Source organism: Cyclopterus lumpus, chromosome 20, assembly GCF_009769545.1.
Source record: "Cyclopterus lumpus isolate fCycLum1 chromosome 20, fCycLum1.pri, whole genome shotgun sequence".
Lineage (NCBI taxonomy): Eukaryota > Metazoa > Chordata > Actinopteri > Perciformes > Cyclopteridae > Cyclopterus > Cyclopterus lumpus.
In genome coordinates this window covers 15,977,373-16,000,249 of record NC_046985.1, presented here as the reverse complement: position 1 = coordinate 16,000,249, position 22,877 = coordinate 15,977,373, and the positions used below count along the sequence as shown (strand labels likewise).

General features: G+C 44.9%; 1 protein-coding gene across 1 annotated transcript in view; it reads right to left on the bottom strand.

Moving 5' to 3' along the window:
• The window catches only part of itgb1a (integrin, beta 1a), a 23,002-nt gene extending 960 nt beyond the window's left edge, over window positions 1–22,042 (bottom strand). Inside the window, exons 1-15 of the mRNA XM_034560580.1 lie at window positions 21,682–22,042; window positions 9,720–9,786; window positions 9,316–9,401; window positions 7,986–8,205; window positions 7,739–7,909; window positions 6,545–6,783; window positions 6,035–6,190; window positions 5,814–5,909; window positions 5,241–5,330; window positions 4,445–4,585; window positions 3,911–4,113; window positions 3,547–3,785; window positions 3,172–3,394; window positions 2,017–2,252; window positions 1,652–1,818 (exon numbers count right to left, since the gene is read on the bottom strand). Of these exons, the coding sequence (XP_034416471.1) occupies window positions 1,652–1,818; window positions 2,017–2,252; window positions 3,172–3,394; window positions 3,547–3,785; window positions 3,911–4,113; window positions 4,445–4,585; window positions 5,241–5,330; window positions 5,814–5,909; window positions 6,035–6,190; window positions 6,545–6,783; window positions 7,739–7,909; window positions 7,986–8,205; window positions 9,316–9,401; window positions 9,720–9,786 (2,334 nt within the window). The 5' untranslated portion in view covers window positions 21,682–22,042. The remainder of the gene's footprint in view (window positions 1–1,651; window positions 1,819–2,016; window positions 2,253–3,171; window positions 3,395–3,546; window positions 3,786–3,910; window positions 4,114–4,444; window positions 4,586–5,240; window positions 5,331–5,813; window positions 5,910–6,034; window positions 6,191–6,544; window positions 6,784–7,738; window positions 7,910–7,985; window positions 8,206–9,315; window positions 9,402–9,719; window positions 9,787–21,681) is intronic.
• Between the last annotated feature and the right edge of the window lie 835 nt (window positions 22,043–22,877).

The following is a 22,877-nucleotide window of genomic DNA, read 5'->3' as shown; positions in this document are numbered from 1 at the left end:
AAGGGCATGTTTCTCTTCCTACTACCCATTTGTGTTCTTGATAGTTCTTAAGAGACAGGTGAAGAAATGTAGAAAAAGACACACACACAGAGTGAGATCCAGGCACACGTACACAGCCCATGCAGGAAAATGACGTGGAAAGGAAAGGAAATACAAACTTAAAGGGCATCAGCTTTACGTCCATACTGTGGGTTCTGGAACTGATTGACAGGACTCTTGTATATTGGGTTTTCTTGCTACAGGTAGAGAATGAGGTCAGGAATAGAGTTCAGCAGCACAAGAAAAAAAAAAGAAAAGAAAAAAAAGGCAGCGTAAGGAGAGAAAAGAAGGAATAAAGTCCAGTAAAAGGGATGAAAGGAGAGCATGTTTGTGATTAGCTTTTGCTTTTTACAACTAAATGTGGCTCGTGCACACACAACTAAATACTTCTTTTATTGGAAGGCCCTCATTGAGGCAATAACTCTAAGTATCACAGGCTCTCATTTTGTGTCCTTTTCAAGGGTAGTTTGATGGTTAATCTGGGGACCAATAATACTTATATACTAATATAGATATTCCGCTTTAAGTAGCTATATTAAATTGAATGTTGTACCCTTTCAAACAGAGGCTCAGGTGTGGGGTGTTTAATGAGCTCTTGGAACCTTGGTCTCACTTTTCATTCATATAGGCCTGACTGTTTAAGACATTTCTGGCTATTTTTTTGATTATTATTATCTACTCTCAGTCCTACCCCTGTGAAGAACTGTAGATATGCGGACCCTCGCCCTTTTCTAAAAGGAAAGAATTATCGCTACATTTACTCTTAATCAAACAAACGCCAGCACTCCCACATTGTGTGACCCCCTCATTAAATTGTGATCTATTTAAAGTTACTAAAAACAAGTACTCCGTTGAGTCTACACATCTGGATGGTGTGGCTGCAATCATAAGAGAGCACAGCAAAGAGCTCATGCAGTATCTTTGAAATTTCTTTTTTTTGTTGTGTTATCTTGTCCGCAAACCCAGAGTTTCACTAACGGACTCTCATTTCTCTCAAAATTAAAGGGATATGGAGCTCTCGGTTGCCCTGCCCATGGTAATAACTGAGACCCCTAACATACAGATCAGGAACATCTGCATCATCAAACCCACATACACATCTGTGGGTGTGACACTGTTCCACCACTAGGTGGAGGCATTTCCCTGCACATTGACGTCATACTGAAATCCACTCTTCCCTGTCATATTGATGTTGGCTGATGATGCTACAGCTTGGAGGAAACAGGGTGGGGAGGAGCTGTGGCCACTCTCCGGAAAAAAGTCTAGCTCTGCTCAGAGTGCATAACATTCCCAAAAAAAGTTCTCACAGTCCCCGACATTTTTCCCTTTTTTTGGAGTTGTATTTTGAGCGCCATTCAAAAGCAACACATGCATGCGAGCTGGCGAGACGCTTTGTAATGATGTCAACAAGTCTGCAGATCTCATCAGCTCCCAAGAACAACAAATGATCTTTGCAAGTTAATTCCTTGACAGCGGACGGTTGCAGAGCAGCCTGACAACATCTGCTTTTAACATCTAAGTGACTCCACCAAGCGTCTGCCAAATAAACCTCAAAAGTATTTATCTTTGGCTCATCTCTTTCACAGAGCCGGCTACGGCTCCAAACACTCACCGTGTCCCATTTGGCGTTCATCTTCTCCTTCTCAAACTTGGCGAACTCTCGCCTGTCGTGGATGATCATCAGCAGCTTCCAGATGAGCAGCAGGGCTAAGCCAATCAGGACGATGCCGGCGACCACGCCCGCCACGATGGGGATGATGTCAGGGCCAGCGGGGCAGTCTGAAACAGTGTTTAGGCAGCTTGAAATAAGAGTGCAAAAATAACAAGAACCACGGGAATAACATACTTTACCATCACACGGCAGAAAGAGAATCAACAAATGCACTATTTTTGCAAACCCAACCAGCCAACCCTTTCATTAGCTTTCCCTGTCACAGAAAACCTTCCACACCCTGTTGGCCCCGGCCTTCTGCTCACCCAGCATGTCGACCACGTGGACCTCCTTCTCCGTGTTGTTGTTGACGGCGTAGGTGTAGTAGAACCAGCAGTCGTTGGCGTCCCTTTCCTTGCAGTGCATCACAGGGTAGGTGGCGTCGTTTGGCTGGGGCAGTTTGTCCCTTTCCTTCACTTTGATCAGGTTGAAGTAGCTGCAGTCTCTCTCGCACGTTTCCTTCTTCTCACCGGTGCCGAATGCCCGGCACTGGACGCACTCTCTGGTAGGAGAGCGTGTCGTTACTAATGAGCACTGAGAGTTGCTCATTGAAAACAGAAACATGCAATTGCACCGGTGTCTTGTTTTGTGTGATAATGCAACGTTTTAGTTTTAATAACCAGGTGTTGAGATACATTATCTGTCTCTGAACGTTTTGCCTCCACTCAATGACAACAGAGGTGAATAGAAATATATTCTAAATTCGACATCTCATGTTCCCAGAAATTGGGCATTTAACTCTGTGTGCAACATGAGGTCATTTTAATCCTGTGGGCTACTGTAGCTTATATTTGACCCTTTATTAGCTCACATGTTGGCAAATTAGCTATCAGACGTTCGTCTTTTTAATTTACTTAACGATTGACAGTCAGCTTTCACAGGTTTATTTCAATACTGAAGAAACCTTAAACAAAGTGCTGATTCTCAGGCAAGATCTGGACTTACAAGGAGCGTCTTTTTGCAAGGATTTCTAAGTAGATGTATGAATGTCTCTATAATGTTTATAGAGAGAATGATATCCTTGGGAAGAGTAAGGATCTCTGAATCTAAATATATATGTATATATATAAATAAATAAGTGTTTATACTAATCATTGCAATCAGGCGATACAGGGGTTTTAAGCACCTCGATGGCCTGGAGCATTAAATCCAAAACTATCTATATGGCTACGTATCATTTGAAGCAAGACATAAAATATGATTTTTTTATTTGGCATAAACTGAGCCTTTAAAATACTTCTGTAAAATCTTAAAATGTTTTTATTTTTTTGTTTTTAGAACGGTAGTTTGGGATTTTTCTCAATGGACTAAAATGCCTCACGTACACTGAAAGAGTGACGAGCTGCTGTAGCCACGCCACCTTTGTAGACCACAGCAGATGGGGATATTTGCATGTTGACACATCTCCGTTTGAGACCTACTTGTGTTCAGTGCAGACTCCTGGACATGTAGGACAAGTCTCACAGGTGGGACCCTGGAATTTGAGGTCAGTGCACTTGCAGGTGCCACATTCGCACGTCCCTCTGCCATTACAGATCTGCTTGTTGCTCGCCATGCATGTGCTGTTGTCCAGAGAACAATCGCAGGCACTTTCGGTCCACATGGGGTCACAGACACACACTCTGCACTCACAGCGGCCGTGCCCTGAGGAAAAAACAGGAAAAACAAAAAGAGCATGAAAGCTCTGAAGAGCTCCGCCTTTTTCTTCTTCTTTTTTTCTCTCTCTGAACAGCGCCCGAGTAAAAACCTGCGCGCTTAGATCTTAAACTCAGAGGGACAAGATCTGCCATACACACCTCCGCACAGTTTGTTTCCAGAGCGGTCACAGTTGAAGTTGTCACACTCGCAGTACAGGCCGCTGTACCGCTCCTCGGGCTTGTCTCTCTTCTTGCACTCGCATGTGCCGCACACGCACTCTCCGTTGTTGCTGCAGATGTCGGTGCCGTTGTCCTTGCGGCAGGTCCTGTCCATGTCCTCCGTGGCCACGTCGTTGCTGCTGCATTCGCACTGTCTGCCCACGCGGCCCTCATTACACCTGAGGCGGAGGGAGAGGTTGTGATTCTCTGAGCAAGACCGCACATGAGACGTGAAGCCTTTGGGTGTTTTTCCAGCTGATGCATAGGGTGCCATAAAGATCGTGGGAACCATTCTCAGACTTACTTGCAGGCTCCGCACTCATAGGTCCCGTTACCGAAGTGGCAGAGAGGACTGTTCTTGATGCCGTCCTTGTTGCATTCACACTCGCAGATGAAGTTGAGGATAATCTCCACCTCCTCCGTAAATCCCAGGGGCTTTATCTTGATGATCTCCGGCTTGCCTTGTTTTGGACAGCCCTTGGACGTCACACTGATGCTGAACAAGACCTAGGAATGGAGGAGGCGGAGGAGAAGGAGACTCGGACTCAGAGAGCAAAACACTGAGCTAGCCGCGCACAAAAACACAAATCAAATGAATAAACACGTTTTGACGCAATGTCATCGATTAGGAGCTGAAGAATTAAACAAGATATTTATGTTTTATTCACACGCTGTAAACAGCTAGTATAAAATGTGTCCGTATTGGTTAAACCTCTCATCGTCATAGACATAAATGCAAGGTGAACGTTTTAATTATTGAAAGTTAATAATATATTTATATATATGTTCTGTCTCCTAATGTCCTGAATGGTGGTGTGTGTGTGAAAGGAGCACTCACCTCATCTCCGATGGAGATGTTGGAGCACCTCCTTCCACTTTCGCCCTCGCTCACCACTCCGTTCTTACAGCGTGACGTGTACGCTATGGTCACTCCCTCTGGCAGCTTGCTGTTCTCCAGAATAACCTCGGACGAGAGGGACTGCCACAAAACCAGAATGCTTTAAAGGGATAGTTTGGATCTTCTGAAGCAGAGTTGTGTGAGGTACTTGTCCATAGTCAGTGTATTACTTATGCCCCCCCTCATCTTAGAGAAACAGACACGGGAGAAAAGCAATGTACTGCTGTGGAAGGGCCAGCAGCAAAACATATTTTAACCACCTAAAAAAAAGCAAAATCTATATCAGTATAAGTGTATGCTATATTTAGGAGATATTCACTGCTTGCCCTTGCCGGCAGACTGCTTTCCAGCGGGGGAAACTGAAGCCGTTATATCCAACGCCATATATATATGCTCTCTTCAAGGCCCAGAGACCGTGACTTTACCACGCAGTTTTTGTCAAAGGTGTCTGGCGGTATAGAGCGTGGGTGTTGGAAGCGGTTGTCCGACAGCAAGGTACAGGCATGAAATACTCTAAATATAGCGTACACATGAACTGGTGTTGACTTTTCGAGGTGTCTTAAATACGTACACAGCACATTGCTTCGCTCTCATCCTGGTACTCCGGACTGCGTTTCCAAACTGGGGGAGTTCCGACTGCCGTCTTCCCGTGGTACACTGACTATGGAAAAGTACCTCATGCAACCTTAAGTGTGGTTCATGTGAGCAATTGATAACTTAATCAAAGTGTACTTACATTGTAAGCGTCTATAATAAGGTTGATTACGTTGCTTGAGTTGGCAGACAGAGTGCCCACTGCAGACTTTGGGATCAGATTCTTTAGCTCCTGAGGAGAGAAGTAAAAAGCTTAGATTAAAGCTTTAATCAAAGCGCTGTTAATCGTCAACAAAAAATAAATAATAAAAAACACTGTTGTTCCGGCTGCAATACGTGACTGCATTTCATTACAGCATACATACATATACTGGTTTAATCATTTAATTCCAGATTCAGATGAATAGATTGATTTCAACTGTGAAATGATGGACTTGTTACGGCTTTGAAGCCACGTGGAGAAACAACCTTTATCAAACTCAGATGCAACTGGAATGAACTGGTCCGAAAAAAAGCAACAGAATGGCACAAGGAAATAATTACAGCTGTTAAGAGGATGCTACCATCACTCGCAGCAGAGATATCAGTCCGGGTGGTTATTACTACGAATACGTGCACAGCGAAGGAATGACAAACAGCATGCTCAAAAACCAACGGGATGAAGGTGGAGTAGAGTGCCAGATGGAGAAACGGAGAGCCAGGAATAGGAACTCACTTGGTAAACGGGCTGGAACTCCTCCGTCACTGCAAAAATGGTCTGAATGTTGTTGTCACTCAGCTTCTGAACCAGGTGGGCGATGGAGGGATAGTCCTTTAAAACAGGACGGAGGAGAAAAAGTCAAATTGTCAATGTGACATGCAGTCAACACGAGTGGGGGTACGAGCTTGCTTGGAGAACAGGCCAAAAAATACAAATAAGAATACAGATCTTCTTACATAGTAGTGGCTCATGGTGTACGCATTGTTCTCCAAGTGGCATTTCCCATCATTGGGCAGAACGATGCCACCCAGCTTGCCATCGCCAGCGAAGTGGAAGCCAGCATCAGTGGAGAAGACCAGCAGACGAGTCACATTCCTCCAACCAATGTGATCCTAAGAAAAAGAAGCACTCAGACCCTTCAGTAATAATTGTCTGCCAACAGCGATATAGCCTCTCTATAAAAGCGAAGGAAGAATACGAGCAGCTCATAATGAGGCCCACGAACTTCTGATTATCACTGCGTCCAAGAATCCCCTTGTAAACACCAAGGGGCTCATAAAGTACCCGTTCACACATCACCACATGAACACATTTACTGCTGCTGAATCCCTTCGAGCGAGTGCCGCAATTGTGGGAAAATTGCCTCGGATTGAGAAACCTGAGAATGATTATTTCCAACCATGTAACTGAAGGGGAAGGGGGTAACAGCTTGTCTTTTTCTTTTTTCTTCTCCTACTTTCGCTCACCCCACACACAGCCACTTGCATGATGGCATCGAACCCCCCCTCAGGAGAGTCCAGGTTTCCAGAGATGTGCTGCTGGCCCACCAGGGTGTTGAACTTCTTGCCGTCGCTGGTCAGCTTCAGGACGTTCTTGTAGCTGAACGGGCTGGTGCAGTTCTGGTCGCCAGTGCATGGGTTCAGCAGCTTGGCAGGGGTGGTGCTGATGTACGGCATCACTGTCTTTTCCACAAAGGAACCGAAACCTTTTCGAAAAAGAGAGTTGGATTCAGAATTTCATTTTAAAACAACGTAAGTCAGTTTGGCTCAAGGCTTGACGAGATGCTCTGTTGGAGACCGGGCGATCTAGTTTCAAGGTAAGTTGGTCCATGTGTTCACTTTGTACTACTGGACCCCCTCAGACAAAGTCCAGACAACTACTTTCAGCCTTGCCACCATTAAAGGTATCCCAAATTAGCTATTAGCAGTTCCTGTTTGCAATGTGCACATGGGTGTGCAGGGAGATATCATCCATTTACTTTGAAGTCGAAAAATAAATTAAAAACGCGGACTGTGGGCAACTGTGTCTCAGTGGTTAGCAGGTCCGTCCTTCAATCAGAGGATCGGCGGTTCGATCCTCGGCTCTGCTAGACCATGTCGATGTCTTTGAGCAAGACACTCAACCCCGAATTGCTCCCCGTAGCTGTGTCTACGGTGTAAGTCACTTTGGATAAAAGCGTCAGCTAAATTAAAAGAAAATGTGAAGATTCCCAAGAAAGCTCTCTAGTTGCAGCTTTATGGACGATTATTGGTAATGGACAGAGATAATAAAATCCTTGGAAAGTGTCACACTGGAACACACAGAATATTTGAGCAGTCAGTCATTTGAGGGATGTAAACTGCTAAAAAGAGTGGGCCGGCCTAAAATGTAGTGCAAAGCGGAGCTACAGAAGGCTGTGGCCCCACACACACCTCTAATGTCGCTAAAGGTTGCAGATTGATTAATAAATATTATCTAAAAGAAAAAATACAAATGACAACATTTATTTTTTCTGAATTTTCCTTTTCAATTCCTCGTGACTCTAAGAGTGTCTTTTGTTACAATATTTGTTATTATGGGCTACTAAATGTGTAATCTTGCAGTAGTTCCAACAACTGTGAACCAAAGACAGTGTGACAATGAAAGGGTTTAATTTAACACTTTATAATAAAACTCCTCACCTATCCTGAAGTCAGAAGTGATCTTTGACATCTCCAGCATTAAACTGGTTCCCAGGTTCTTGACATTTTCCAGATCGTCCTTCATGGAGTAGGACAGGTCCATCAAGTAGTACATGTCGATGGGATAATCTTCTGCTCGTTTGAACTTCAGGTTGAAAGACTGGGGCTCACCTACATGAAGTTACCGTTATTAAAAACAAACCTGTTCAAATCTTTCCAATAAAGCTTAAATTAAATGTTCTCTCACCGGATCGGAGGGTGAGGCTGAGTTTCTGGGGCTGGATCTGAGTGATGTCCTCGGGCTTCAGTTTCTCCGCTCCCTTTCTGCGATGAGTCACCGTTTTGTTCTTAAGGGTCTTCTGCTCCCCGTGCGGGTTCTCGATCATCGCGTTGTCACAGCCCCTATTTATCAGGGACTGCAGCTCGTCACAGCGGGTCGACACGGTCTCGCCCTGCTTCAGGAAGTCCTACAAGCAGAAGCACAGGCGGAGTTAAAGGGACGAGCCATCACTTTTATCATGAGGCGCACTAACTACACAGGCTGTGAAAGACAAAAAACATGTACCCATCAAGGAATGTCCTGGGTCATATAGGTAAAGTTCTGAAATGATATATCAATAACAATTGTGAAAATGAACTAATCACTTTATTTATTGAGCAAAATATTTTTGGCTGGTCCCAGCTCTTAAAATGTGTGGCTAATTATCCTCATTATTCATTTTAAACTTCTTTTTTACGTGAATAAAGGACCACTGTGTAGCAGATGAAGGATATATTGGGAGAAATGGAATGTAATATATATATATAATTTCTCCAGAGTGTAATCACCTGAAAATAATAATAATAAGAAGTTATTTGTTACTTTTGTTAGCATGAGCAGTTTATATCTACATACGGAGCAGTTCCTGTTAACAGAGCCGGACGTTTCTACAGTAGCCCAGAAAGGACAAACCAAAACTGGCTTTAGATAGGGCCAATCGTGTTTTCAGGTTTTCACGATGGCCACCGTAATTCGCCTGACCCTTCACAGAAGAAGTTTCAGTTGGTTGGAATCTGCAAACTCACCACTAGATGCCCCCAAATCCTACACTGGCGCTTATACAAAATGTCCCATGTATGTTGGATTTGATGTCTTTAAGTTGCTTGTTTTGAATGACCAACTGTCCCAATGATATTTAATTTACAAAAATATAAATTTAAAAAAAGCATCAAATCTGTGCATTGTAAATATCAAATGCATGAAAATGACATATCAAAATAATGGCAGATTTTTTGTTGGTTAACTAATCGATTAATCAATTTCAGTGACTTTCTGCTAGTTTAAAATTAAAAAGCTTTCAGACTGTTAGTCAGCCAAAACTAGGAACTTACGTAAGCCCTAACCTTGGGCTCTGGGAAACTGACGGCGGCATTATTTTCTGATATTTCACAGGCTTCACAAGTGATCGATCCAACTTAAACAAATGATCACAAACAAACGTTCGCTGCATCGGGCACTGAGTGCCTAATGGCATCGTAATGGCATCAAAATGGCATCTCTCAGCAGCGATTACAGCTGACGGCTTCGATTCACGTACCGGGTCTTTACACCAGCCACATTTGGCTCCGGCCTGGATGCACTCCCCACAGTACTTGGCGTTGGCATTGATGCACTCGTTCCCCTCTGGACGGAAAACAAAGAGAGAGGAGAGGAGGAGGCAGAGTCAGGGGGAGCAGGGTCACAGCACAGGCCCTGCAAAGTAAGCAGCGTGTTAAGCCCCCCCCCCACCTCCCCCGTGTTTACACATCAGTTCGTCTGGAAAACTGTGTGGCTCGGTGGTAATTGGAGACATTCTGTCTTTTCCGTTATACTCTAGAATGTGGATCTCTGGTCAATGACAACGTTAAGATAAAGTAACCGTTGTTTACCGCGCATGCTGACATCAACCAAATGACATCATGTGGCGGAAAGATGATGTTACAGTATGAAAGCCAATCTTACCTTTCTGAGCATTACCGCGACAGATGACTCCGAGCAGTGTGGCGATCAAGAGCAGCTTCAGGTCCATCTGAAAGCACACACGAGGAAGACCAAATTAATACATCTTTCGCTTTTGAGAAGCAATTTGTCATTTGTGACTTTGTCTTTGTCTGACAATAACAAAGCCGCCGTGTCTCAAAAGCCTGAAAGCCTGAGCTCGTAATTTCCCGGACAAAAAAAGGGCCGGGGGGAGCAAGAGAGCGTCTCATGGAGAGATGACTGATTGAATGTGTAAATGGCTACCGGAGATAATAAAGTATCCGGAAGCGGGGGCTTGGCTATTCTCGTACGGTCAAAGGGCAACAGGCGGCTAATTGAATTCAGACCGCTTTCACATACAAACATGTGCACCACATTTGCGTACAGACACGGTCGCACTGACAAGGACAGCAGCCTTCTTTTTCTCCTACCGATCCCTTTCACTGTAAATAGCATCGGTTCCCTTGAGTCAGCCCCTCTCTGGCTGTGTGTATTGATCCCTCATCGGTGAGCAGGCCCTTTGGCCATGATCGATGCATCTTATCCTCCTCTTAATGCGAGGCGTATGACTCACTGAGGATAAGTGAGCTGAAGGACCTTTCTCTGCACTAATTGGCTGACTTGTGAGCAGCTTTCAGCCAAGCTATCAGCTCTGTGAGACTGTGCTCAAGGACGGCGGTGCTCTGAGCACAGGCTTCACTGACAACGCTTAACATGCCGATGTTTAGCAGACATAAATGTTTACCATGTTCACCATCTTAGTATTAGCATGCTAGCATTTGCTCATTAGCACTAACTAACACATTATAACTGAGGCTGACGGGGAATGAATCAGATTTTTGACTTGGTCAAAATGGGAGACCAACCGACCTATTTGATTGACTAGTCACACATTTCAGCCAGGGGCTGACCCTGATCCGTAGGATCCACACGCTGGGAACAATGAGCATACACATTTGGTGCCAATCGACTCACTAGATGTGAAGATGTGTTTGCTGGATTAATAACAATGTTTGACTTTCTTGTGCCGCAAAATGAAAGCAAAAACCTCTCAAGCTTACGGTGGCACTAGAGAAAAGGTAAGGAGATCACAAAAGTCATTGGGATACATCCTCTGGGGACCATGAATGTCTGCAGATAATTTCATTGAAATAGTCACAGACCAACCAACTGACCGACCGCTGGCATGCATAACAATTACGGGAGAAGACTTCCTTGAGTTTAAGGATACAACTTCATGGAGAATAAATAACAGAGAACAGAGCTGAGGTAATATTTACAGCCTGCATCGTGAAACCCCTTTCCCATGCACTGACACCCTGAGCTCCCGCAGAGAGACACCGAATCAATGGCCTGGTGTTGTTTGAAGGTGCACTGGAAAGGGATCAGCATGTGCCGAATCTAATTAACATTCGGAATGTAAAACCAATATCCCGTCTGACTAAAGATCACAAACTCGTGGGAGCCATTTCTAAGAAGATCTTCCCAGTAGATGTCGTATGTGTACAGATTGTAAAGCCCTCTGAGGCAAATTTGTAATTTGTGATATTGGGCTATACAAAATAAACTGAATTGAATTGAATTGAATTGAAAGTAGCTAATGTCTGCCACACTGAATACTAAAGCACCAAGTTCAAATTAGAGCAAGACAGACGGTGATAAAGCGACACACCTTTTTCCTTTTTCTTAGAGCAGTGGCTGTTGCTGGGTATCCATACAGGCTACATTGAAAGACTGCATTCCCTTACACTGTGGTAAAGGAAGCTCTGACGTTCAGTGCACGCGGTGTTGAGTGATGCATTCCTGAGTGCCTGTGCATGTGTGTGTGCGTGTGTGTCCGTTTATATAGACAAAGAGGGGCAGACAGTCTACAACCCCCAGATTAGATCAGCTGGCTTGAATCTCCACTTCTGTACGTGGGTTGTGTGTGTGTGTAGGTGTGTGTGTATGTGCTGTGAGTAGCACATTGAACCTGGTTCTGCCACTGTTACACCATCAACACCACACCGTACAGAAGCCAATCGATCCATACAGGGTTTGATCCGTGCCCAGCAGTTTATGATGGAACAAACTGGTTTAAGCTTGAAATTAAGGAATTTAGGTTCACTCAAACAAAACCACACACTCAGATATGTTCTTTTTTCTCCTGCTCGGGTTTTGACTTCAGCTCCAAGGAATTATTCAAATGCAAACTCTGTCCCAACAAAACGACAGCGAAGTGTCAAGTTGGAAAAATAACTGCGCTGTCCTCAATCCTGTGAAGCTTAGCAGCCACAAGGAAGAATGTTCAGCTAAAAACAACAGTAAAATATAGCAGAGGACAGAGAGAGCGGTCCAAGAAGGGGCTAGGAACGGGATGTTATGCTGCCTTCAGAGTTCAGATGTCAGACGTCGTAAATTTCAAGGTGGTTTTGGTTAACATGGTGCACTCTAACAAATTAATTGTTTTGGCTTTACCATTATTATAATGCAAAGAAGCCAAATAAAGATGGAAAAACATACTTAAAATATATTAGCCAAGAATAATATAGTTTGAAATGAAGTTATGATTAACTTATGTATGTTTTTTGGGTCAAACATGCTTTCCATCAGGTGCACATGAAATTTTTTTGACAAATAAGGTCTCTGTTACATCTGTGCAGGAAGCAGCTGTGGAAACGCACATCTGCATAGAAAGCACGGTTCGCAACCTGCTTTTTTTTAGTAGATAAGCAGGGAGACGGTTAACTATCCTGTTAGTTTCCTGCTCATTAACAATATAGTTATTCTTGGTGTATTTTCTCCTCTGGCCTTCAGTGTTTTACACCTGTGAGGAGCTGCAGCCGAGTGGGGGTTTAACCATGCTAGCTGAGTGGCTCTAGGGTCTTAAATATCTCGACTACCGGATCGATTGCTATGAGCTTTCTTTATTCACGGTCTCCAGAGGATGAATCCTGCTTTGACCGACTTCGGACAAACCTTTCCTCCAGGGCCACCAGCCGGTTGACCTTTTTGTCGTAAGCATTTTGGAATCGTCATGGTGCGCAAATGAACATGCTGACATTAGCATTTAGCTCAAAGCAATGGGCTGTGCCTCGGTCCAGCCTAACAAAGCCACTACTGTTGATAGACTCCACGTCTGTGAATGTATTCTTTGTGGCCTTAATGCAATTTGAGATTTGAACCTGAAACCAATCATTTGAATAGTGCAGCGATCCACAATAGTTTAACGTAAATGAAACAAGCAAGTCCAACACCGACAATAATTCCTGACTCCACTCAAATATATAAATAAATGCAGTCTTTCCCAGACGTATTAACCATTTTTTTGATTGTGGGACAGATCTGAATAGCCAATGTTCAGGAGGGAAGGGTTGAGGACTAATATTAGATGTTTACACGACGGCCACAATGCTCAGATGTATTTGTCCCAAAACCAGCATGCATGCTCGCAAGCATTTGTACTCCTCAACGCCTGTCCACTTGTCTCACACACACCTGAGACTGTGACTAACGGCATCCCGGTGTTTTATGGGCTTCCCAAAGCTCTATCAGTTGGCAGGAGATGGTGACGCATGGCAGACTAAAAAGGGGCTGGAGCTTCTCAGGCATTCCTGAGGGACATGAACGCAGCTTGACCAGGATCATAACCGGCCACACTGCTACTGCACCCGAGAAGGGATGCCGTGTTTGTACCACCCTGATACCCACAAACCCCTTTGCCCAGTATGTTGCCGAAGTGCAACGGAAACCTCTCTGAAAACCCCCTTATGAAAACTTCTGGTGTGGAGAAACCAACTTAATTGAGCCACACAAGCCTCAGCTATGAAGTGGATTTACTTTCCTTTGAATTGAGCTGTATTTGCAAGTGCTTAGAGCTACTCACTTCAGCAAGCGCTGCCATGAATTACGACCGGCCGAGTCGGGGAGCTCGACACAGTAAAGCACACACAGACTGCGGCCGTAAAGAAGCTGGCGGCTCAGAGGCACAGCGCTCTTTGTAGGAGAGGGGCTGTTCTTTTCCGGGCCGTAAAAAGAAGGAATGGAAAAGAAGGAAAAACAGGAAAGGGCGGTGCACAACTTCGGAGGGGAGAGGGTTTGCTTCAAGTCTAGAGGAGAGGAACTTGCAGACTTTTCTCGCCTCCACGGAGTTAGTTAGCCCATTAGCCTTTTGGCCCACCTTCATTTAGATGGTATTAGTCTGGTTGTTCAGGCTTTTTTAATGCAAATTGAACACTACATTTGTCAAAAGTAAACAGGTCTGCCTAGCTAAAGTATCTTAGACTTTCATGGATTGGAGTTCCATTCATACATTGTCATATTCATGTATTGTGTTTATGTAACTCTGTAATGCTGTTCATTCTGTACACATGACATCTATTGCTTCTGTCCATCCGGGGAGAGGGATCCTCCTCTGTTGCTCTCCTGAAGGTTTCTTCCCTTTTTTCCCTGTGAAAGGTTATTTTTGGGGAGTTTTTCCTGATTCGATGTGAGGTCCTGGGACAGGGATGTCGTATGTGTACAGATTGTAAAGCCCTCTGAGGCAAATTTGTAATTTGTGATATTGGGCTATACAAAATAAACTGAATTGAATTGAATATACATTGAGGATTTTGAGTGTAGTTATTATTTCATAAAACCATTCCAAGATGCATTCAGTCACTCCCCAGTTGGCAAATTTCTGGTATTCCATCCTCCCACTTTCTCTCCCTTGTTTCCTTGCTTCTCTCCCCCTATCTCTGTCTCCCTCCTTCACCATACCACCCACACAATTGCTCAGTTCACTCCCTCCACTGTGAGCCAAGCCACACCAGTGGCCCCCTTGACTTCACATACCCTTCAAAAACAGAGCCGAGCGGGGGAATGTGTCTGAGCTCGGGACGTACAAGCCGCCCCACAGAGCTGAAGGAGAATACCAAACAGTGTCCGTCTGTGTCTCTGTCCTCCACCCCCACCACCACCACCACCACCTCCCACCCGGAGGAACCCTCTCATAGCGGACAAAAGCAATGAATCAGGCTGCCCTCTGAGACCATGACAGAGGGTCTGATAATTTAAAGTGTTCCCACTCACCGTTGCCTCTTTGCCAAAAGAGCCTCTGTGTGATAAATAATACTAATGAGGCACATTAAGTATTTCTGGCACTTCTTAACCGCAAGGACACTGATATGGGCAGACCATCCGATGTGGTCTTTCCACAGGAGAATAAACATGAGAGAAATACTCCAGGCGATCGAGACGAAGGCACAAAAATGACTAGAAAGAAACATCATCATAGTTTCCACATTGCAAGAGCATTCCAGTGTTTTATGCTATCCCTCAATAGAAGAAGCTTTTGTCAGATAGAAAGAAAAGTGAAAAAGACGGTATTGACCAGACGAGTTTGAGTGGAACTTGTGAGTCAGGAGAAGCAATTCAGAGGAGTTGCCATAACATCTGCTGTCCTTTATGTTTAGCCTGAAAGAAATGTGCACAAATATGTGTTGATGACATCAGCTTCTATTTCCATTGAGAGAAAAAACTAAATGAGGGTAAAACAGCAACAAAAACTACTCTACTACAATATATCTACCACAGGAAAGACATACAAAGGAACATCCTGAGTGTAATGAGGTATTACATCGAATCAAATCGTTTTTCTGCAGTCGGCAGCTTTTAGCGTTAGTTGGAGAAAAACAGAAGGATAGGTTTGATAAATGTGGAAGTGCCATCAACCAAACCTGCCCTTACATCAGCCGAGATGGGACACATCCCCTGCACGGATCACAAAACGCAAAACAAGGTTTTTTTTTATTCAGGAAGAGTTATTTAGGTATTTTAAAGCAGTTTCCAACATGGTTGGGCAAGGGACCCATAATCATCTACTAATAGTTCAACAGAATAATAGTAGCTACTGCCTAAATACCAGCTTTACGAGTAGCTTAACAGACAGCTTTTGCTGATTCTGCTTTACTTTCCACACAAAACATTTGGCCACACACATTGAATCGAAGCCTGCCAACATTCCCCTTGTATGTAGGAGGCTAAAGATACACCTCTGGTGGGGGTGGGGGGTGCTACTGCCTTGCAAGGACTTTCAGATATTTCCAGTCAGAAGATCTAGAACACTGAAGCAGCTCTGCTGTTGTTTTTCCGCACCTGAAACACGTTCACAAAAGACCTGGGCTCACGTCTCATCACAACATGTCCTCCAGCAGCAGATTGAGTAGAAACAATTGAGGTGAGAACCACAGCCTTTGGAGGAGGGCCAAGAAGTCGACATGGCTCCATCACTGTGTTGAAAATAGCTTTGTTATTTCGTCTTCCCCACCTGGCCTCTGTAATCACTCCACAAAGGCGGCGGTTTAAAATCACAGGAGACACAAAAACAGATCTGCCTCAACCCCGTAGAGACGTGGTCAAGCCAAATGTTACACATGTTACAATAGATAAATGGCTAAATGTGAGCAATGCCGCTTTGCTGTGTCGTTTGGGAAGTTTATCCCGACAGTGGACAGGATTTGCTCAAGCATCTCAGACGTTTGACATTTTTATGAAAACCATCTGTTAAACTGTTCATGGTCATCGTCTGAGAAGTGGAGTGTCCAATTCCTCGGCTAAAATGCTGGCTAGTTGTTAGGGGGGTGGCGGGGACCTTGTGGGGTTGCCTGGCCGTGACAATGCGGACCAAAGGGCTCCGCCTTTGTGAGCTGGGATCCGCTGCACAGTAAGCCTCCCCAAACGCCCCGTTTTCGCTGAGTCGGCCTTTCCTTTGCTGAAACACAGGAAGCTCGGCTGGAATCAGCACAGGAAGCCTGTATCGCGGGGCCTGGCAGCCAGTCACATCTCCCTCTTGAAACCATAAAGATGACATATTAGGCATTAAAATTCGAAAATAAGAGAGAGAGAGGGGGGGGGGCTGCCTTGTTACAGAGAGTTGAAAACGCTGGGCCAAAACGGCAGCATATTTTCTTTGTGGGTCAAGCGTGTCTGACTCCTAAACCTAAACCGGGCCATCGCCTGTAATCTAAGCTCGGTGGAAAACTAAACAAGCCTGGAAACCCGTTCCACACCCACACACAGACACACAGACACACACACACACACACACACACACACACACACAATGTTCGCGACACAGCCAAAAGGGCCCTCTCTGGAAAATGAATAAACAGCTGTCACAGATGTTGATTCTCCTGCATCTACGTCGGTAAAAAACAGCGCAGCACCTGGGCGGCCGAGACGTAAAGGAGTAAATGAGATATATGGCAGCAGCACGACAAACAGACTGCTGCTGCTGCTGCTGCTGCTGCTGCATGGAAACTGTGTCTGCGAGAAGAAGAAGTTACCGGAAGTCTGTAAGGCAAGGCAAGTTTATTTGTATAGTATGTATCAACAACAAGGCAATTCAAAGTGCTTTACATAAAACCATTAAAATCGCAACATAATGGAAAATAAAACAATTAAGAACATTCATTAAAACATTAAAAACAGTCAAAAAGCAAGAAATATAATAAAAGTTGCAGTGCAGTTAGAGAAAATGCAGTATTGATATGCAGAGATGTATTGATATCCTTGAATCTGGTTCAATTAAAGGCAACAGCAAACAGTCTTCAATCTGGATTTAAATGAGCTGAGGGTCTCAGCAGACCTGCAGCTTTCAGGGACCTTGTTTCAGATATGTGGAGCAGAAAAACTGTGTTTAGTAGACCAGTCCCAGACGACCTGAGGGGTCGGGATGGTTCATCAGGTAGCAGCAATCACAAATGTATTCAGGCCCTAAACCATTCAGTGCTTTATAAACCAGAAGCAAGATTGTAAAGTAAATTCTTTGTTGGACAGGAAGCCAGTGCAAAGACCTCAGAACTGGAGTGATGTGATGGGGTCACAAAGTTATTATTTCATGGCAATCCCCGCAGAGAGCAAACGGCAGCATGCAACTAACAAGTCCCAAAGACTACGTGGAAAAGCGCCGCTTTGAGTCCGAGGCTGGTCTGGTATTTTTTTGCGAGACAGACAGACAGACATGTCGAAGTTTAAAGTCTGAATTCTAATTTTACCTCGGCAGTTGGGGCCCAGGGGCCGGCTGTGGACACCTTGTGCGTCTCGCCGCTGAGGCCCTATGTAACGCTCCAAAGCGGCCACCTTAATGACACCCATGTGTCTTTCATTATGGGCCCCGGACTTTGACACTTGAACTGCGGGGCCTCCGTTTCCGCTGCCGCGGCAGAGTAAAAGCCGCGGAGTGAAAACAGTAGCGCGACCCCATTTAAATGCATTTCCCCTTGGGGATGGCGGCACTTCAGCAGCTGGTGTTGAATAATGAAAGCATGAATAAGATATGGAGTTGTTCTCATATTTTTCGTTTTTGAGCTACTATCATGTTCCTGCCGCGCTGCCGGTGATCGGCCTCATTAGTCTGCATCATTTTTAAGCCTGATACATGCACTTGTTCCTGTGGCGCTCCGCCAACACGGCTGCATATCATTAGGCACGTATCATAAAGCAGCTGTAATATATGCATGATATTGTGCCGGTTCAGTCGGAACAATCCGCTCCCATCGTCAGATATAAATAGAGGGATTTCCAAGTCCGATGAGCGTCTCTAGAGAAGCCCATGGGGCCACAGGGCCGTAGTGTGTTTCTGTCCCTGAGCTGGCGGTGACTCACTCAACACCCCCGAGACTTCCAGACCACGTTCACACGGACAGGGAACAGTGTTGGCATTGTGTCGCTTCCACGTGTGCACGCATATTGGGTGGCGGGGGGGCTGCTCAATGCTCAGCAACTGATCGGAGGTGTATATATATGTGAAAATAATTATTCTAGGTAAATATGGTTTAGATACTGTGTAACAGATTAATTAAAATGCTAAATACACAAGACGACCAGTGCAGTCAGTGGTGTCCATCACATTTCAGGACATGTTTGAAGAAAGTTGTACATACAAAATAAAATAAAATAAAGTTTTCTTTTCAATATTACTGCTGTAACTTGAGTTTTAATATCAAAACCAAAAATCATTTTTTTCCATACCTTAAAATTAGACCTGAAACGATTCATTGATTGTTTAATTCTTAGTTGAGAAATACTAGAATAAAGAAATTAATTTGTTTCTCTTCTTTTTAAATGGCACAACATTTCAACAACTTCTCAGTTTCCATAATTCTGGAACACAATCTGCAGATTATAAAAAATAATATTGGGTTACAGTGTTAGCTCGCTTCTGCCAGGGAACTTAAGATCTAATGCAAATAATTCAAGACTATATTAATTGTATAAAAGTTTGAAATCAAGCTATATGCTGCTGGTGGAAACCTGGTCAACAAGTAAATGACTGCCATCGTTCACGGCTCATGTCAGGTACTGTTTGGAGAATGAAGGCATGGCACAGGGGCGTCACGGTGCAGCAGCAGTGTTTCGATGCTGCTGCTACAATGTGAGTTTCAGCACTGAGACCAAAATTATACTTCTTTAATACCAATTTTTTCCCCCAAATCCTTTCCATCATTGAACAAAAGAAGCCAACGTTCTGAAATGTGAAATGTTAGAAACACAAGTGTCAGTGTAAGAACATTGTCTCAATCATTTTTTTTAAACAGACGACACACCGGTCAACGAAAAAGAAAGAGCACTCGAGATCCTTGCGGCCTCGGACTGCACCCAAACGCATAAAAGAAACGCTATTCCGTACTGTGTCTAATTGGCACCCACAAAGTATTGAGGTTCGATACCCGGAGCCAGTTTTCCGTTTGCCAGTTTTCTCTGATGACAGCGATGTTATTGTGAGGGTGAAAGACGAGCCAGCGTTTATTTTGGGGATTGAAGCCACATTTCCAAACAAAAAAATCCTGTGTCCTTCAACTCCGTTGTTTCTATGAATGTAAAGGCCCTTAAAGAAATAGTTTCTTCTTTTTTTTTTACTCACAGGCCCTCCCCAAAACCTCCCCACTGTTACAATTATCAACACAGTACGGCAGAAGTTGCAGCCCGCACACAAAAAGAAAAGAAAAGTCTGCTGCTATTTACTACCAACAAGACGTGTTTAGCCTGGTCTTATCAGCGGACCTTGGCAAGCTGGGGTCAGCTTTAACCGAGCCATTCCTCACCGGTGTTTCAAAGGCTGCTTTTAGAAGGAAGAGGCCCCCCTCCGCCCACCACTACCAAAAGTGGAGGAGAGTGGATGGAGACGAGCAAGCTTTTTAGCTAAAGGCAGCTCTGGAGGTCACAAATCCAAAAACCAAGAGCAAGGCCCACCCCGCAATCTAGCTCCAAAAAAACAGAAAAATCTATGGCAAAAAAATATACGGAATATAATATAACGGAACAGAAGCCGCCAAAGGAGAGTATTGTGTTGCACAGAAGGAGAAAATTAGATAAGCATTTTTAATTCAGTTTTTAAGTGACCATATGGGTTCGAGAAACCTTCACAATGTGGGGAAAGGCCGCAGAGGCTTCGCGCTGTGGGTCGGGGATGTGACTGGACCCGAACAAATCACAGAAATAACCGCTTCTTCTGAAGCTGTCTGTTGCAGGGCCAGTGAGAGCGCATGGTGGCGCGTGTGCATGGTGGCTCGTGTGCATGGTGGCGCGTGTGCATGGTGGCGGTAAATAGCTGTAACAGGCGATTATTTGTGCCACTTTAGGCCTCTGAGCCTAAGATCCACCCCCATCCGGCACCGAGCATGTGTTGCAGAGGGCCAATCACTCACGGAACAACAAAACACAAAGTGCATATTCATCACTTGTGTCTCGAGGGGACAATTTCGCACATAAGCTATATGTCACACACACACACACATACGCGCGAGAAACGTCACATGTCCAGAAGAAAAGGCCCTGGGTGTGGCCCTCTGTGTGCGCTAAGTGACCTTGTAAATCAGGTGGGAGCCAGCAGCAGCTGCTCCCTGGAGGGGGGGGGGGGGGGCGGAGGTCACATCCATTCAGCTGGTAGCTACCGGCTCTGTCTTTCAATTCCCCCCCACTGTCTTACAATCGCCCTCCTCCTCAATTAGCCTTCCTCTCCCTCTACCTCCCTGCCTCCATCGGTGCGTCCTCCCTGTCCTTCCTCCCTCCCCCCCACGTTGCCTTCCATATCTCTTTCTCACATCCTCTCCTTCCCTCCCCCTTTTCCCTCCCTTCCTTCCTGCCTCCATTTCCCTGATTAAACTGATGCCCGGGCTCTGCAGCCACACCGTGGACTCAGCTGCATTTATAAAAGGCCTTCGTCGTCATCCTCCTCCTCCTCCTCCTTCAGATGAAATGAAAAGGATGCAATCAGTGGATGCACCGCTCGGGCAATAACAAGCAGCAAGCCCTGCATGTTCTGTCAGAAAGATAGTGGATATTCTCATGTATTATTAAAATTGTATTAATGTTATATGCAGCCAGTCCTCACCCTAAAAAACGTCCAACGTAACACGTAATCACAGCTCTGCTTACGGTTTGCTACAGAGGGCCTGAGGATTTGCTTCGTTCCATCTCTTCTGTGGGACCTCAGAGACCCCTGACCACTTTTAGACTTCTGCCCCCCCCCCCCCCCCTCTCTCCCCCCCCCCCCCCCCCCTCTCCCTCCTGTCACGTGGGAAAGTGATCCCCGAATAATTCAAATAGATCACGAGGGATGACTTGTTGAACCTGAAGCCCTTTAAATATGACCATCCACATTGAATGTGCGCTACAAACCTGTTGCATCCGACCCTCCCCCGGATGACCCCCACAAGGCTGACAGCAGGCCACAACATTCAGAGCAGATTAGTTTATTAATTGCCATAATTACAATGCCCAGTAATAAGACGCAATTACGTCCCAACAACCTAACAAAGAAATGTTAAGATGTGTCCGACAAGTGACAGGAAATGCCCTGAAATGCCGCAACAACGTAACGTATCACAACACACACCTCCGATATTGTCAATAAAAATATGAATACATTGAGGCTGTGGTACAAACAACGAAACACGAAGGCGGTGACGGGCTCCGTTACCTCGGCGCTGTGGTGTTATCCCCGCGGCAGCATACAGGACGGGGTGAGCGAGCTTCCTTCTCCCCAGTGATGGTCCGCTTCTCCGCGGACGGACGGACGGACAGCGGCAGCAAACTATCTGCCTCGTTGGCACCGGGGGCCACTTTCTCCTCCGAAAATAAGTCACGTTAGGTTCCCCCCGTTACGCATTCCCTCCTCAACTTCCCCCCGCAGAAAGGAACAATAACAATGTTTTACGGCTTTGTATTAGAACCAAAATGAGGGAATAGTTCGGTCGCCGGGGGAAGGAAACCAAATCCCAGCAGCGCCTGAGCGGACCTCTTTGCCTCGGTCTTGGGGAAGCGGAGAGGCCAGCGCGCGGAGCTGCGCTGCTCGTGCCCGAACCACGCGGTGCAACGCAGAGCTTTTCCGGTCATGACCTGCAAAATAAAACTGGTTTGAAACTAGTACTGAAATAAATTAAAAACCTCAACAGAATTCCCCGTTATGAGCAGTGATGAAGTATGATTATTTGTGTATTTTCACTATGTAGAAATGAGGTTAATATGTAGCCTCATTACTGTATGATTTTTTAGTCCCACAGCCGGGGAATTTTCAGGAATACAGCAGCAGAGTGGACAGTGTCGACAAACAAGAGACATAGGGAACAAATATATTTTAAAAAACAAGAACAAAACAAGTATAATAAATAAGCAATCACACAGTAAAGGTGTAATAAATAAGTAAAAAACAACAACAAATACAATATGATATAATCGGATTGAATGGTTGTTTATAGTGCACAATGCATTGATTGCATATTGTAGATATAAATACAGTAGTATGACCTGGTAACTTGAGGACATACAACCGGATACGTAGAATGGAACAACTGGAACATGGTGATAACAAAACGCACGCACGCACGCACGCACGCACACACACGCACACACACACTGTATAATCATTGAAAAGCGTAACGTATCACATATCAAGTACTTTTATTTTGAAAGCAGCTTTTCATCTTTTCCCGTTTTACTTGTGCTCAATGCTGCTGACTTAATGCCGCTCTGGTCACTCCGGCCTACGTCACTGCTAGAGGACGACCCCACTCACATAATTGCCTATTTACACAGATGCTGGCAACACGTCTCTTCAATGTGACATCAGTCTGTAACTGGATTTCTGTCATCAGCATCTTCTTCCTCATCACTGAG